This window comes from Paroedura picta, chromosome 14 (genome assembly GCF_049243985.1).
Source record: "Paroedura picta isolate Pp20150507F chromosome 14, Ppicta_v3.0, whole genome shotgun sequence".
Lineage (NCBI taxonomy): Eukaryota > Metazoa > Chordata > Lepidosauria > Squamata > Gekkonidae > Paroedura > Paroedura picta.
The window spans coordinates 20,575,131-20,591,841 of NC_135382.1; the positions used below are offsets into that span (position 1 = coordinate 20,575,131).

The window sequence follows — 16,711 nt, forward strand, 5'->3', positions numbered from 1 at the left end:
GTGAAACTGGTTGGATCCTGCCTCAGGCACCTGACCCTTGCCCCCCAACACACACACTGACACATGGGACCCTTTTGCCCCTGTACAGGGCAGAGGCAACAGTTAACCGGAGGGTTTATGTATAGGAAAAACATGAGATGGGCTGAACAGGCCTTTTGGCTCAGGCTCACCCAATTCCAGTCTTTGTTACAATTCTTGTCCCGTCTGGCTTTTGTCTGTGAGCATCCCATGATTCTCAGCATAGTCTTCTTGGTGGTCAGAAAGCCTCCCTTCCTTCTCTGCATCATGGCCTTGAGGCTGTGGAGTCCAAGCTGTCCATTTGCCATGTCTCCTCTCTCCCCTATGGACTAGCAGCTTGGTTTGAGAAAGTCAGTTTGGTGTAGTGGTTAGGAGTGCAGACTTCTAATCTGGCATGCCGGGTTCGATTCTGCACTCCCCCACATGCAGCTAGCTGGGTGAACTTGGGCTTGTCATGGCACTGATAAAACTGCTCTGACAGCTCAACCAGTGTGGTATAGTCCTAACAGCATCAGACTAGGGGGGGACCCAGGTGTAACTCCCATGTCTACCATGGGAGCTAGCTGGATGGCCTTGGACCAGTCATAGGCCCTCAGCCTAACCCTACCTCACAGGGCTGTTGTGAGAATAAAATGAAGAGAGGAAGAGGAGGAGGAGGTTAGCTGTTTGAATCCCCAGTGGGGAGAAAGGCTGGACATAAAGGAAGTAAAAAAATAACACATCCCTCGTAACTTTGGTTATAGGGATTTCAGGCAGTAAGACTGAGTGGGGCTGAAATGATGTTTTATTTGTTTACCTCAATTTATCCTCACAACAACCCTGTGAGGTAGGGTTAGTCTGAATGTATGTGACTGGCCCAAGATCCGCCAGCAAGCTCCCATGGTGCTAGTGGGGATTCAGCTCCGGATTTCTCAGATCCCAGTCTGACACTTGTACACCACGCTGGCTTTTACGCACCCAAAATCAAAGTGGTGCCCAACACTGGCCTATTTCAAGTTCACTAATATGCTTCTGTTGATAGACATGCACATTGTACATAGTGTGTCGTCCCTGTCGGTCAAGGCTCAGTGTTTTGTTTTTTTTAATAATTTGTATTGGTATTCCAAAAAGACCCAACAATAAGAAAACCTATCGAAAAACAAGTCTAACAATATGTATCAGTCGAATTTGACCATTTCTACCTTTTGTCTTCAATTTTACATCTTAACTGGGGTACACTGAAATGATCTGATTACATGGTCCACGTAAAAATACCAGTGTTCCCTAAATTCTTCAACTGGGGGAGGGCTTCTGGAGTTAAGGCGCTGTTGGTGGGGCACCCAGTGGCACTTGAGTTTTGGCTACTGCATGACACAAAGTGTTGGACTAGATGGGCCACTGGCTTGATCTCACATGGCTTCTCTTATGTTCTGGTGTATATGTCCTAGCTGACGTCATCCTAAGGCAGCTCCTTCACTTAGAAGTTGCAGTGGTTCTAAAAAGCTCCAATTACCATGGTGTCTTTGTTCAGGCCTGCTGTCACCCACATGGCAAAGGCTACCTCTAGCAGGATCTCAGGTGAAAGCGCCATCTGCTTCGATGAAATCTGCAAAAAGGAAGAGACTCTCCCCTCTGTGCCAAGGTGCTTTATTTTCTCTCTTTGGCCACTCCTCGAACGTCAAAAAAAGCTTTTCCTGAAGCCCCTTCAATCTTGCCAATCTCTGTTGCCTGCCAGGTTTCAGCTATTGGCGGTAGGTGGGAGCCTGGCCTCCCATTTTCATTTCTAAAACTTGTTTGAATTAGGCTGGAGATCAGTTGAATCCCCTTGCCTTTACCCGTTCTCTGCCAAGAGTGAGAAAAAGGTTTTGAAACTCAAGGGTAAGGTTCTGTACACTCCAATCCTCCAGAGAACAATGCGTTTTTCCATAGAGGACATAAAAGAAGGATGTGGCAATGTCCATATCCGGCTTAGAGGACGGGAACAGGCAAATGTGACTCTGCCTGCATCTAAATTATTATTATTAATTATAATACCAGCAACAATAATAATATACCACCCTCCCATATGGCCCAGGGTGGTGTACAATATATAATACATAGATAAAACATAAGTATCAAAACCTCAAACCAATAAATAAGGATTTACCAGCTTTCCGCAGGGCCTGCAAGACGGAGCTCTTCCGCCGGGTTTTTGGTTGAGGCCGGGGTCAGCGAATGAGTGCCAACATTCCCCCCCCCCCAGACCTAGCATCTCCTCCCCACCCTCCCTGCCGCTCTGATAGCAGGGGTGGGAATAATAAGTTCCGCCATGTTGGGATTGTTTTAAAGTCTTTTAATGGGTATTTTAATGGGGATAGGACTGCTGTGACCCGCCACGAGCCTACGGGGAGTGGCCGGATATAAATCCAATTAATAATAATAATAAATCAGAATATTAAAATCACAACATCCCAGCGGTTTTTCAATGTACTTTGCCAGAGGGCATTCTCCAGAGTGTGCGTGTTTAAATACTACTTCTGGCATGAGACGCCTTATCATGCGCAAGCGCAAAAATCACAGGAAGCAGATTTGAACTCCAGTACCCTTTTCTTAGACGAGCGCTGCTAAAAATATGTTCCAAATGAATGTTTTTAAAATGATGCATTCCAAGTTCTCCCCCTGGCCTTCAGCAGTTGCTTTGTTACAGCTGAGAGGCATACACCAAAATGGCTACAGCTGAACCTCTGGACATTTCTCCCTTGTTCCTGGGAACGGGAATGTCTTTTTAAAAAGGTCTAACATCCTGGAGCAATGAATAGGTGGACAAGCATGCAGGTGAGGCCAGAAATAATTCCCTCCCCCAAAGTTGTTACACAAAGCATGCCTCTCTAAAGTTCCCCCTCCCAAATCAGGAACGAGATTAATTTTTAAAAGTTATATGCATACAGACATTTCAACGGAGAACTATGAATTAAAAAAATGTTAGCGGGCATCACAGGACCTTTAAAACATGGAGAAAGGGGACTGGCTGCCTAGATTGATTGACAGGTGGAAGAGAGTCATGTATAAGGTGCGTTGCTCCCTTCTGCCATGTCCAGCAACACTTGTGGAGAGTGAGAAAGCACAAAAAGGCAGCCGATGAAAAGCGAGACAGCAGAAAGGTGAGGAGGGGCTTGTTCAGTGCTACGCCATCCAGCTCGCATAACTCTATTTTTTTCCAATGTGCGGAAATGCCCTCTGTATTACTTAACAGTTAGACCAGAAGGTGCTGGCCAGAAAGCACAATGCTTCAGAGTACATTCACCTCTCTGCCCATCAGCGAGCACAAACCAAACCTGTAGGGTTGTTTTAGTGTATTTGCCGTTTGCTGAAACACTATCAGAGGCCAAAGTGTGATGCAAACAGACCTTTGGTTAGCGGTGGACCTTTTGGCTTGAAAACACACAACAAGGAATGTGAAGCTTTTGGAAAGAATCTCCCTCAGAGTGTTTGACGTGCAGCCAAAAGCTGGGGAACAAGAATGGCTTCGAGCAACATTTGTATGAACTGGACCTCGGAGGCATCTGTTTTCAATTAGGGTAGGAAAAAGTTCTTGCAGAGCTCCCCAGCAGGGAGAGTTTTTTTTGCATTCCAACGGCCACCTTTGGGATGCTCTTTCCTGCAGACGCAGCAGGCGGACTCTCCCGCCAGCATGTGTACAGGGACTGGGGCCGTGAGGCACGGACGGACGGCCCTTCTGGGCTGACTTCAGCCCAGCATCTGCAAATGATTCTCTACCTTCCCTCCCCCTCTCTGTAGCCTGTTGCGTTTAAAAGACTGTCCTGGAGCAGGCCGACTGGCCGGAGCACAGAACTTGCAATGGGGAGCTTCCTTGGACCCGCAGCCCTTTTCCTGTTCTTCTTCCAGCCCGTGAGCCCATTCTGGCTCTTGGATGTGCTCTTCCCACCCAATTCCACCCCGGAAGCCGCTCTGGCCAACAATACCCCTCCTGTGGTGCTTGGTAAGTTGGGCAAAGCTTGGTGTGGGATACGTCCATATATGCCTGTGGGGATTGGGCAGATCATTGCAGGCAAGGCTTGAGCCTTGGGACATGGCCCAGTGGGAGGGGAAGGGGAAGGAGATGATTGGTTAGCTAGGGTTGCCAGCTTCCAGATGGGGCTCAGAGATCGCCCATCGTAACAATTGTTCCCCAGCCTGCAGAGATCAGTTCTCCTGGAGGAAACAGATGCATTTGGTGAATGGGCTGTCTGGTATTCTAGCCCACTGAGGTTTTTCTTCTCCCCAAGCCCCCCCCCCTCCAGGTTCTACCTTGAATTGTCCAAGGTTCTCCCAAACCAGAGTTGTCAGTCTTCAGTTTAGCCTTGCTGGCCGGGATTGGAGAGGTGCTTGCCAGGACAGAATAGCAGGGGGTTCCTCTCCAGGCACCCGGAATCAGAAAGGAACATGGCAGGATCAAGGACCCTGTAAGTTTTGACTTTTGCTCCCACGAGAATAGGTCAGGACCAGGCATAACCCACTGAGGTGCCTGGAGGGGACAGATGGCTCAAACAGTGTCCTGTTCTTGTGGAATGCCTACTGAACGGTGGGAATACAACATAGATTAGCTGGTCTGTTGACCCTTCAAGGCACCTTAAATATACCAGTCTTTGTTGCTGTGCTTGGTGCAAGCCTTTTGACCATGGAGGAACTCCTGAAATATTTTTTAGGCTTCGAGGAACCCCCGAAATGGTGCCGTGCCCCTTCAGAGAAGTAAGCCCAGAAGTAACATGCGGGAACCAGCTAATCAATCGATCAATCATTTACCATTTCCATTGTGGAGAAAGAGACTAGAAAGAGCCACAGGGGGAGTGGGCTCCAGTGATATCTAGCAATGTCAGCAGCTATCTGAACTGCTGGGAAAGGCTGCCTAACCCCTGGGTAGCTCTTGCACAACCCCCAGGTCCCCCAGAACCCTGGTTGGGAATCCCTGGGGATATAAATTTCCAGGCATGCAAATAGTTTTGAGAGGGGAACAGTGACTGGTGTAACGACAGACGTAATGTCACAAGGCCATTGATGGTTCCCTCAAGTAGGGTCTCACGGTCCGCCCAGTGGCAGGCGTTCTGTTATGGGGAAGGACAGTTTTTCTGCCATGTTGGGCTTTTTCTATTGGTTGTTGTTTTAATGGGGTTTTATTGTTCTGGGTTTTTTTTTAATCTTGTAACTCACCATGAGCCAGCTTGCAGAGAGTAGCGAGTAATAATTGTAGTAGTAGTAGTAGTAGTAGTAGTAGTAGTAGTAGTAGTAGTAGTAGTAGGAGGAGGAGGAGGAGGAGGAGGAGGAGGAGGAGGAGTATTTTTCTGAGGTACTTTTGTGGGTCAGATCAACAGATGTGTTCTGGGTCAGCCTTCCAGGTTCCCTGTATTCCCCTCCCATGGTGTTTATGAAGCCTAAAATACCTTGGGAGAGTCTTCATATTTGCTCCAGAGAGGAAAACACCGTGTCCCCTAGCAGTTTTCATTTATTGAATGTATACTTCTGCATCCTCTTCCCCACAGGGGACTCAGGGTGGCTTGCAATATTTAAAAACACAGTAGTTGTGAGAATGGTACACAGTGGTCATTTCAGGTCCAGCAAACTGCATAGGAGGGTAGCCAACTCTGAGTTGGGAAATTCCAGGGGATTTTGGGGACCGAGCTTCAGGAAGATAGGGTTTGGGGAGGAGTCTCAAATGCCACCCAGCCCATCCCTCAAAACAGTGACTTTATCCAGGAGAACTGTTTTGGGCTGTCATCTGAGATCAGTCATAATTCCAGGAGATCTCTCTTGGCAAATTTCTTCCCTCTCATTTGCCAAATTTCTGGCCATTTGGGAGGCAGTGCCAGGGGGTGGCAGTGGTTGTAGAGGGTAAGGAGCTCAGGGATTACCGTAGAGCCAACCCTGCAAAGCTGCTGCTTTCTCTGGACAACAGATCTTCAACCCAGAGAATTGCAGATTCTACCGGCAGCTTGGTCACCTTACACAGTCCCACTTCAAACTGGACCTGCGCAGGTCTGAGGGGCATACCCCCTCCCAAACCCAAGGACATAGCTGAGGGAAATGCATAACCCGAGGAAAATAGCAATGTGTACGTGGGCAAATCCTGGAAGTCAGGGTCTCTTTTTCCCAGAGAGCTCCTCGAAGGCCCTCAATCACTTCTCCCTTCCTTGGGAGCGATGGATTTCTTCCTCCCACTCTCTCAAAGCAGTTTGGAGGAGGCAGACCCAGGAGCATTTGGGATGTTGTTCCAAACGGAAGACCCTCTCGACCACCTTTGGGAAACTTCCTTCTCATGCCTCAGTTCTCCAGCCTCACTGTTTGCATTTCAGACCAAACAGGGTCATCTGGATAGCATGCATGAATACGCTGATTCAACCAGTCTGGAGACAGCAAATAGTCCCAGAGGAGACCAGTCATGCCTTGTTATGGCTGCTCTCACCCTTCTCTCTTGCTCACCTGATAAACCCCTGCGTGTCCCAGTGTGGCCGTTGCATTCTAATGTCACAGTCCACATGCCCTGTGCTGCCAGGGGAGTAAATTCTGCCTGTTCCTGAGGAGGGGTAGGATCACCTGCCTGCTTTTTGGCTTCCCAGGGGTGAGCCTGAAGTCTTTTCCAAATAGTTTTCAGTACAATTTCAGTGCTGATCAATAAGGAATTCTCAAATTGGCATGCTCAATGAAGCCCTTTCCTGATGCCAGATAGGCACAGAAGTGAGACATTAGGATAACAAGTTTCTTTATAGTCTGAATTCATAATCTGGGAGGGGAAAAGTTGGTTAGTAAATTTCAGTAGCCCTTTGGGGCAGTGCAAAGAAGAGAATTTGCTGATGCATTACTTATTTACTTCATTTATACTCCACCATTCTCCTCAATGGAACACAAAGTGGCTTACATTGTTCATCTCTCCTCCATTTTATCCTCACAACAACCCTGCAAGTTAAGTTGGGCCAAGTGCGTGTTTGACCCAAGGTCACCCAGTCAGCTTCCATAGAGTGGGGATTTGAACCTGGGTCTCCCAAATCTAACCACCACATTGAACAACAATCCTTGTTGTTGGAGATGCAGGTGAAGCTGTGTTTCCTCAATGGTCCCTTTAGTTAAAGGCAGAGAAGCTCTGTCCCAGGCTGAATCTGGCATCCTTGCTTCATTGCCTTTAACCTGTTTTGAGAGAGTCTCTCTACTGTCCCCGGGTTCCTCCCCCCCCCCCATCCCCGTCTCTGCTTCCCTATTGACCCTTCTGTGAGATTATTTCCTTGCACAATTTCATTCTGACAAAAGACACAAGCTGGACTTTGCTTGTTTGCGCAGGAAGCAAGACCTGGATCCCTTGACATTGTAACCCTGAAATCCCTCAGGAGCTCTCTCTCTGTGTTCCTGCTTACCAATTTTTTATTCTGCTTTTGTTCCACTGAGCCTGTCAGATGAGAAAGGGCTTCCAGCTGCCTTCCTTCTCAGTGGGAGGCATGGCTGCCCAGGCAACAAATCCATTTGGACAGTTTCCATTCATCTACCTGCCCCGTTCTATCCCCACAACTACCCTCTGAGGTAGACTAGGTTGCAAGAGAGAGACTGGCTTGAGGTAACCAAACAAGCTTCCATGGCAGAGTCAGGATTTGGACTTGGCTGTCTCAGATCCTAGATGGACACTCCAGCTGTCCCACCACATTGGTGTTCTCTTGGGACCATAAAGCAGCGCTAGAGAAATACAGTCAGCCTGGGGTTGGTGGGGTTTGGGAAGGGGAGGGAGCTCAGTAGGGTCTAATGCCATAGTGTTCACCCTCCAAAGTAGCTGTTCTCCAGGGGAACTGTTCACAGAATCACAGAATCACAGAATCACAGAATCACAGAATCACAGAATCACAGAATCACAGAATCACAGAATCACAGAATCACAGAATCACATAATCGGGTCATCTAGGCCAACCCCCTGCACTATGCAGGATACTCACAACCTCTGGTCACAACACACCACCTTGGTCGTCTGGAGATCACTTGTTATAGCAGAAAGACCTCCAGGTATTACCTGGAGACTGGCAACCCTACTTGAGTCCCAGTGAGAAAGGCGGACTCTAAATAAGGTAAATAAATACAAATAAAAACAAAGGTGGCTGGTGGAGCTATTCCAAGCATGTCTCTGTTTCACTAGGCCTGCCTGGATAGCCCAGATCTTGAAAGCTAAACAGGGTCAGCCTTGGTTAGTATTTAGAGGGGAGACCACCAAGGAAAACTAGAGCCATGACATGGAGGCAGGCAAGGGCAACCACCTCCGAACATCTCTTGCCTTGTATGATCTAGAATCATAGAATCATAGAATCGTAGAGTTGGAAGGAACCTCCTGGGTCATCCAGTCCAACCCCCTGCACTATGCAGGACACTCACATCCCAATTGCTCATCTACTGTAATCTGCCACCCCCTTGCCTTCACAGAATCAGCCTCTCAGTCAGATGGCTATCTAGCCTCTGTTTTAACATTTCCAAAGATGGAGAACCCACCACCTCCCGAGGAAGCCTGTTACACTGAGAAACCGCTCTAGCTGTCAGGAACTTCTTCCGGATGTTTAGATGGGATTTCTTTTGAATTAATTGATCTCCTGGCTACACTACACACACACAGACACTATACGATAAATACATAAATCTGTTTTGCTGCTCTTAAAAGCATTGGAGTGGAGGAGAGGAGTCAGCCGTGCCGCTCAGTCTTCAGCTCCTACCGCGATGGCTACCGCAGACACAGCTACATAACCACAGTCTCCTCAGGACACACAAACCAATCTATGAAACTTGTGGTTTATTCCTCTCTCTCTCTCTCTCTCTCTCTCTCTCTCTCGTGGTCCTGCAGTGCCTGGTTGTCTTGGGAACCAATTAGAAGCCAAACTAGACAAGCCAGATGTGGTCAACTGGATGTGCTATCGCAAAACGGAAGACTACTTCACCATTTGGTTGAACCTCAACATGTTCCTGCCCCTGGGGGTGGACTGTTGGATCGACAATACCAGGTAGGTGCGCTTATGCTGAGGCATGCTCGACCTGCTATGTTGTGCTCCTTAATAGGGAAGCTCTTGCAGGAGGTACAAATGCAGGGGCGCATAATGAGGAAACTGGATCCCACAGCTGCCACCTGGGGCAGCTTCCACACGGGGATTTCTCTCCTCAGGGAACAAAGGAAACGGTGATTCAAAGTAGAGCATTCATAAGACGTTAGGTTCCTTCTGAGCATGATGAGTGGGGCCATTAAACCAGATCAAAGGAAAACCTCCTGTGGTTTGTTTGTTTGTTTATTTATTTGCTGCCCTCCCCCGGGGGCTCAGGGCGGTTTACATAATAACATAAGAACAATACATGGAACAGTCTATAAAACATTTGAATAACCGTGCAATAATAACTGATAATTGTAAACATATAACATTATAATAGTATAACCAATAAACAATACAGCAGTGCAACAATACAAACAGGTCCAGAGTGTATAGGTGGTGTTCTGAGGGGGGGGGGAGCAGGGGCCCTTTGGTCGCTGTTGGTTGTATCTGGTCTCAACCAAATGCCTGGCGGAAGAGCTCCTCCTTGCAGGCTCTGCGGAACTGTTTAAGCTTGTGGAGCTTCCACATGAACACTCCTCGCAAGGTTATTCTAGGGAAGATGTCAGAGCTCCATGTCTCCTTCCCTGCCCAGTGTTACCACTCTCGAGAGCCAGGTTGGTGTGGTGTTTAAGAGTGATGGCTTCTAATCTGGAGAATCAGGTTTGATTTCCTACTTCTCTGCATGCAGCCAGCTGGGTGACCTTGGGCCAGTCACAGTTCTCTTAGGGCTCTCTCAGCCTCACCTCATAAGGCGCCTGTTGTGGGGAGGGGAAGGGGAAGGTGATTGTAAGCTGCTTTGGGACACATGAGGCCTGCTGGTTGACCTTGGGCTAGTCACCGTTCTCTCAGAACTCTCTCAGCCTCACCTGCCTCACAGGGTGTCTGTTGTTGGGAGAGGAAGGGAAGGCGATTGTAAGCCACCTTGAGAATCCTTCTGGTAGAGAAAAGCTTACAACTGATTTCCAAACTACATAGATCAGTTCCCCTGGATTGAAGGTTGTCGGCTCTGCCTTGGGAAATCCCTAGAGATTTGGTGGCAGGCCCTGGGTAGGTGCTCTGCAGGGACGTAATGCCCTTGAGCCCACCTTGCCGTGATTTGCGACTGGATTTTTTTTAGCCAGGAGAGGGGAAATCTGAAGTGACGTCTGTGCTTGGCTTTGTACTCATGTCTGCTCTCTCCTTTGCCTACAGAGTGGAATACAACAGGACAACGCAGAGAATGTCCAGTGCACCAGGGGTTCACATCCGAGTCCCTGGCTTTGGCAAGACCTACTCTGTGGAATACCTGGACAAAAATAAACTGGCAGGTAAGGGGGGCTCTTCAGTGCCAGAGAAGCCACTCAGCCCCATCGCCCAAGACTAACAAATCTTTAAGACTAACAAAAGTTTTATTCAATGTATAAGCTTTAGTGTACATGCACAAATATCTGGCAATGTGTGCATGCGCACGAAAGCATGTACCTTGAGTAAAATTTTGTTGCTTTTAAAGGTCACACTGGACCTTGTTCTGCTCATTCAGACCAACAAAGCTACACACCTGAAATCTACTGTTCAATAGTGTTTGCAAGGAGGGACAGTCTGTATGTCTGCAGGGTTGGTTCAGCACCCTAGCACACCTTTCTGTGTGCTGTTGCCACCCATCTCCAAGTCGAGACTTTTCCAGTGCAGAGATGTGGCAGAAATGCTTGCTGCTGGGGTATACTCCCACTGCTTGGGGAAGCATATAGAGTTCAGCCAGCAATGTGTGCAGATGTGAAAGAACATGGATTTGTGATGGGTTTGGCCAAAAGGGAACGAAGACAGACTCTAACAAAAGAACAATGGTAAAACCAGGCAGATCGGAAAACAGTGAAATAATAAATAAGGGTGAACCCCATAAAGTTCTACCTCACAGAGTTTTTGAGGCAAGAGGTGAACGGTGGTGCCTTGCTGTGGCCTTCCTCTACGTAGCAACCCTTGTCTTTCTTGCTAACTAGAACTTCCAAGTACCAATCCTGCTTAGCTTCTAAGATCTGATGAGACTAGACTACTGTGGGCTACTCTAATACATATAAAAAGCCCATAGTATACACAGTGAAACAGGAGAGCTAGTCTTGTCCTTCCTTCTACTTGAATGCATTGATCTTTCCCCCTTTCTGCAGGGTACATGCACACCCTGGTGCAACACCTGGTCAATAACGGCTATGTGCGAGATCACACGGTGAGAGCTGCTCCTTATGACTGGAGAGTTGGGCCCAGTAAGTATGACCCAGTTGAGCTTAGCAAGCCTTAACAGAAACTTTGCTGAACAAGTCCAAGTCCCTTGACTCAAAAGGGTGCCAGATGTTGAAGCCCTTGGCCTAGAAATAAGCCTATGTCAGGAGTGGCTAAACTTTGGCTCTCCCGATGTCCATGGAGTAAAATTACAAACACTGGCAGGGGCTCATGGCAATTATGGTCCATGGACATCTGGAGAGCCGCAGTTTGGCCACCCCTGCTCCATGTCATGCTCAGAGTTGGTGGAGGTATGATTCAGGGGTGGTACTGAGCTTGATTTGAGCTACAGGTGCCTCCAGTTTCTCAACCATCTTCATTTCTCCAGGGGTACCCCATTTTGGAGCAAAAAGCTCTAAAACCAGACTGTGGCTCTTAGGACAGCATTGGTTTATTTCAGGATCAAGTCCTGTGAATTTGGGGGTATAGGATTTGTGGTGGTCCAAGGCTTGCTTTGTCAATGGAAGAACTAGGGACACTGTATTCAGAACTGAGAACCAATTTTGGCTTCATATGAATCAGTGAGGTATAATCCAGTACTGTCTCATCAATAGTGTTGTTAGCACTTGAGAGACCTCCATGTTCCAGCTGCCCCAGGGAAACGCAGGACTGACCCAGCTGCGAAGGAGGACTAGGGGACTCCTCTCTCAAGTAACCATTTTCAGCAGCTCTTTGCACCCCAGTATCCTCAACCAGGGATTCCCAACCAGGGGTCCGTTGGCGCTCCAGAGGGGGTCCGCAGCCTTTCCCCTATTGCCACAAACTAGGGGACCAGCAGCTTCCATTGCTCTCCCTTCCTGTCATCCGAGTACGAATGAGAACTCACATGGCTTCTGCGCCTGGAAGAGGATGGGGCCTGCATGCCTACTCCCACCTTCAACTGCCTCCTGTCTCTCCCCCCCAATACTCCTCAAGCCTCCCCGTTAACATGGATGGTGATGGCACTTCTGGGGGCGTGGCCAGTTGACATCACTTCTGGGGCTCCTCAAAGCCTGAAAAATTATTTCAAGGGCTCCTCCAAGGTCAAAAGGTTGAAAAAGGCTGCTCTAAACACTTGTAGGGGACTTTGGAATGTACTGGGGGGGGGGGAGGCTCTAAAATTACTGTCGTTCATAATAGTTATCGAGCTTGGTGGTGTGGTCTGGATGGCCCTTCCTAGAACTCTGGCTGACAATCCTGTTTCTGCAGATGATCACGAGGAATACTTCCGCAACCTGCGTTCCCTCATAGAGGAGATGCACGACGCCTACCAGAAGCGGGTCTTCATTGTGGGCCACAGCCTGGGCAACCTTCTTATCCTTTATTTTCTGCTCCAGCAGCCGCAGGACTGGAAAGACCATTTTGTCCAAGGCTTCATCTCGCTCGGGGCTCCCTGGGGAGGAGCTGTGAAGACCTTGAGGGTCGTGGCTTCAGGTGAGGTGCTGGATGGATGTGGGCCAAACTCAACGGCCCTCTGGTTTCATCTAAGCTTCCTCACAATGTTGGTCTTTCTGTGGTTCTCTCGGCTTCTCTTTGCTTTCTCAAACCACCTTTGAGCTCATTTTGAAATGGCATGGAGGAACTGCCAAGGAGACCACGCAAACAATGACAAATGGATAATGCCATCTGTGAGGAAATGCAAAGAAAGAACACCATAGACAAGCACCCAAATGGCAGGAAAACCAGTCTGTGAAAGATCCCTGTGTAGCCTTCCTTCAATTTTTTCTGTTCCCCAAAGAGTACTCTTCTCTCTGCCTTTTCCCAAGTATATCCCCTGGTCTGGTTGAAGGATATGATTATTCTGTACTCAAAACCTGACTTGCAAGTGTGCGGGGGCATAACACAGCTTATCTTTCTCCTTGCATCATTTTCCTTTTCTGTACAGCAGAGTCCCAGTGTGATGCCTGTGGGTATCATGACACTTCCCAGTGGCTTTCCTGGTGCCAATTTGGCGAGTGGCTTTCCTGGCTTCTAATCTGGCTAGCTGGGTTTGCTTCTCCCCCACATGCAGCCAGCTGGGTGACCCTGGGCTTGTCACAGCACTAATAAAGTTGTTCTGACCGAGCAGTAATATCAGGGCCCTCTCAGCCTCATCCACCTCACAGGGTGTCAGCTGTAGGGAGACAAAAAGGGAAGGCGAATGTAAGCCGCTTTGAGACTCCTTTGGGCAGTGAAAAGCGGGGCATAAAAACCAACCCTTCTTTTTCTTCAGTTTACCTCTTCAGTGAAGCAAACAACGACTCCTGGCTCTTCTCCACCTTACTGGAGCAGATGCAACTTAAGAAGCCCCGCGGAAGTACAAGCTTTGTATCCGCTGGGAAACACTCATTTAGAAACAGCCCATTCTGTTGTAGGAGGATGCTTGATTTGGAACTGTCAACATTTTCCTCCGTGGCAGCCGTTCTGTAGTGATGCCCATTTCCTAGGCTCAGAAATTCCAGAAGTGCCCACAAGCTCAACAAGGTGTCCCCCTTGCCAACTTCCAGGTGGAGATGGAGACTCGGGGGCACAGAAGCCATCTCTTTAACCCTGAAAGCCAGTCAGAAAGGGCTCCAATGGAAGTGACCTTGGAAATGGGAAGGAAAGAGGGATCTCTCTGGGTATTAACCAAGTCCTTTCTCCCCAGCTGCAGCTGCCTGCAGGAGGCCCCCGCAAAGGGCATTGGTAGCCAGCTTCCTCAGCAGCAAGGATAAGGGAAACCCCATGAAGCCCATGGCCCAGGACATGGCCCAGGACTGCAGCTATGGATCATTGGGAAAGGGGGTTTTATAGTCACCATCTTCATTGTAATTGTAATATTTGGGAGTATTGTGATTGTTTTATGGGGTGTTTAAATTGTTGTATTGGTAGACCTGTATTTTTTTTTTGGTGTTTTAAGAAGAAGAGTTGGTTCTTATATGCCGCTTTTCCCTACCTGAAGGAGGCTCAAAGCGGCTTACAGTCGCCTTCCCTTTCCTCTCCCCACAACAGACACCCTGTGGGGTAGGTGAGGCTGAGAGAGCCCTGATATCACTGCCCAGTCAGAACAGTTTTATCAGTGCCGTGGCGAGCCCAAGGTCACCCAGTTGGTTGCATGTGGGGGAGCACAGAATCGAACCTGGCATGCCAGATTAGAAGTCTGCACTCCTAACCACTACACCAAACTGGCTTAAATTGTTAGATGTTTTTATTTGTTTAAATTGTTATGTGATGTTTTATTGTTAACCGCCGCCAGCCAGCTTGCTGGGAGCAGCGGTATATAAATCTAACAAATAAACAAACACTGTAGCTGACAATGCTTTTCTGAACCAAAGGTGACAACCAAGGCATCCCGATCATGTCCAGCATCAAGCTACGTGAAGAACGGCAAGTGACCACCAACAATCCGTGGCTGTTCCCAAACAGAATGGCTTGGCCCGAGACCCACGTCTTCATCTCCACCCCCTCCTACAACTACACCTTGCGTGACTACCAACGCTTCTTCACCGACGTCAACTTTGAGGACGGCTGGCACATGTGGAATGACACCGGGGACCTGCTGAAAGGGCTGCCCCCTCCGGGGGTTGAGGTGTACTGCCTGTACGGCACCAGGCAACCCACTCCGGAGACCTACATCTATGACGATCAGTTCCCCTATGAGGACCCTGTGGACATAGTGTACGGTGACGGAGATGACACCGTCAACATCGGCAGCCTGGGGTTATGTAAGCAGTGGCATGGCCAGCAGAAAGAAAGGGTCCATGTGGCAGAGCTGCCCGGGGTTGACCATCTCAACTTGGTCTTCAATAACCTCACTCTGAATTACATCAATGAAATCCTGCTCGGAAACTTCGGGAACTCTACAGCTGCAGAGGAGGCAGGAGAAGATGCCGAGAAAGGGCCCTTGGAAACACAGCCCTAAATCAGACAAAAGAAGTGCAGGATGTTGATGGGATCCCAAGCCCTCAAACGCATCCAGTGGAAACTTGTTCTTATCTAAGTGGCTTCTCCATTTAGATTTTAGAACACATAGGAAGTGTGTTCTCCTATGGCACAGACGCATGGCCACTCTTTTGCTTCTATCATATTTAACTTCAACACACACCACAACTGTACACACTGTTTCCATTATCTTCGCCCCTGCCCTTTTTTTTCCCAGTGGGGAAAGATTGCAGAAATCCTTGGGGGAAACAGCTGCTTCTTGTATTGCATTGGTACTGCGGCTGGAAGGCTGGAAGGGTTCCTGATTTTCTGATTCTGTGTGCGTGAAAGCTGTTGAAATAAGGGTGCGGATTTGGTCACGTTGGTTCCAAGCAGAGAGTTCTCAGAAAAAGCAAACGGTTCACTGTTTTGGACAGACTCCACCCTGCTGTTTTGCCATCTTTGTATCATTTCTGTGTGTTGTGAGCTGACATGCAAAATCCTCTGATCCAGAAAGTCAGATTCCACAACTTGTTTGCAATACAGTGCGCCCAATAAGCTGGATTCATGAAATGTTAACTTGTTTTTATTTGAGGAAGACTCTGTTCAGTGCCAGTGGAAACAGCCTTGTGGAGTGAAGGGGATGGCCCCATGCTCTCGGGCACTGAGAAGGAATGGGAAGAGGCAATAAAAGCCAGAAGGGATTAAAGACAAGTGGTGGGGAGAAATCTGAACACATTGCAAGCCCCCTTCTCTGGGGACTAAGATTCTACAGCAGATTCTACATCAGGCAGGCTGACAGGGTGCATTTCTAGAGATGCCACTCATCTAACACTTTTAAAACTAATTTGCTATCAGGAAAGTGGCTGCTTTCTCATCATGCACAGATTACATCATTAAAAGAAACCGCTTTGTTTGAAAAACTGTGTTCTGAAGAAGCCCCACATTCTGTTTAACAAGGAGAAGGTTATGAAAGGGATCTGTTGATTTACTTCCTTTACACCCAGGCTTCCTGGGTGGGTGAGTTCCTTCCCCTGCCATCAATTGGCCATGTTTCATCAAGTGTACGGAGGTGGGGGGGGATGACATCACCCCCATTTCACTTTAGGAGCTTCCCCAAGGTCTATCTTCTTTACCAAAGATATTGGAGGAATTCCTAGGGTATACCAAGAAGGCCAACTTGTGGATAAGAGTGACGGCCTCTAATCTGGAGAGCCGGGTTTGATTCCCGCTCTTCCAGCTGGGTGACCTTGGGCCAGTCACAGTTCTCTCAGAGCTCTCTCAGCACCTCCCACCTACCTCACAGGGTGTCTGTTGTGGGGAGAGGAAGGGAAGGCGATCGTAAGCCACTTTGAGACAGTGTGAAGAATTGTTGGTTTTTACACCTTACAACAGACACCCTATGAGGTTGGTGGAGCTAAGAGAGCTCTGACAGAACTGGTCTGTGAGAACAGCTCTAACAGAACTCTATGACTAGTCCAAAGTCACCCAGCTTGGCTGCATGTGGAGGATGAGTGGGCAATCAAACC

General features: G+C 48.4%; 1 protein-coding gene across 1 annotated transcript; it reads left to right on the forward strand.

Moving 5' to 3' along the window:
- Positions 1–3,374: 3,374 nt before the first annotated feature.
- LCAT (lecithin-cholesterol acyltransferase) lies at positions 3,375–15,755 on the forward strand. Its single transcript, XM_077310875.1, has 7 exons — positions 3,375–3,554; positions 3,775–3,976; positions 8,834–8,990; positions 10,263–10,378; positions 11,213–11,308; positions 12,513–12,737; positions 14,597–15,755. Exons 2-7 carry the CDS (start codon positions 3,835–3,837, stop codon positions 15,181–15,183), a joined length of 1,323 nt encoding a protein of 440 aa, XP_077166990.1. The 5' UTR covers positions 3,375–3,554; positions 3,775–3,834; the 3' UTR covers positions 15,184–15,755.
- The last annotated feature ends 956 nt before the right edge of the window (positions 15,756–16,711 follow it).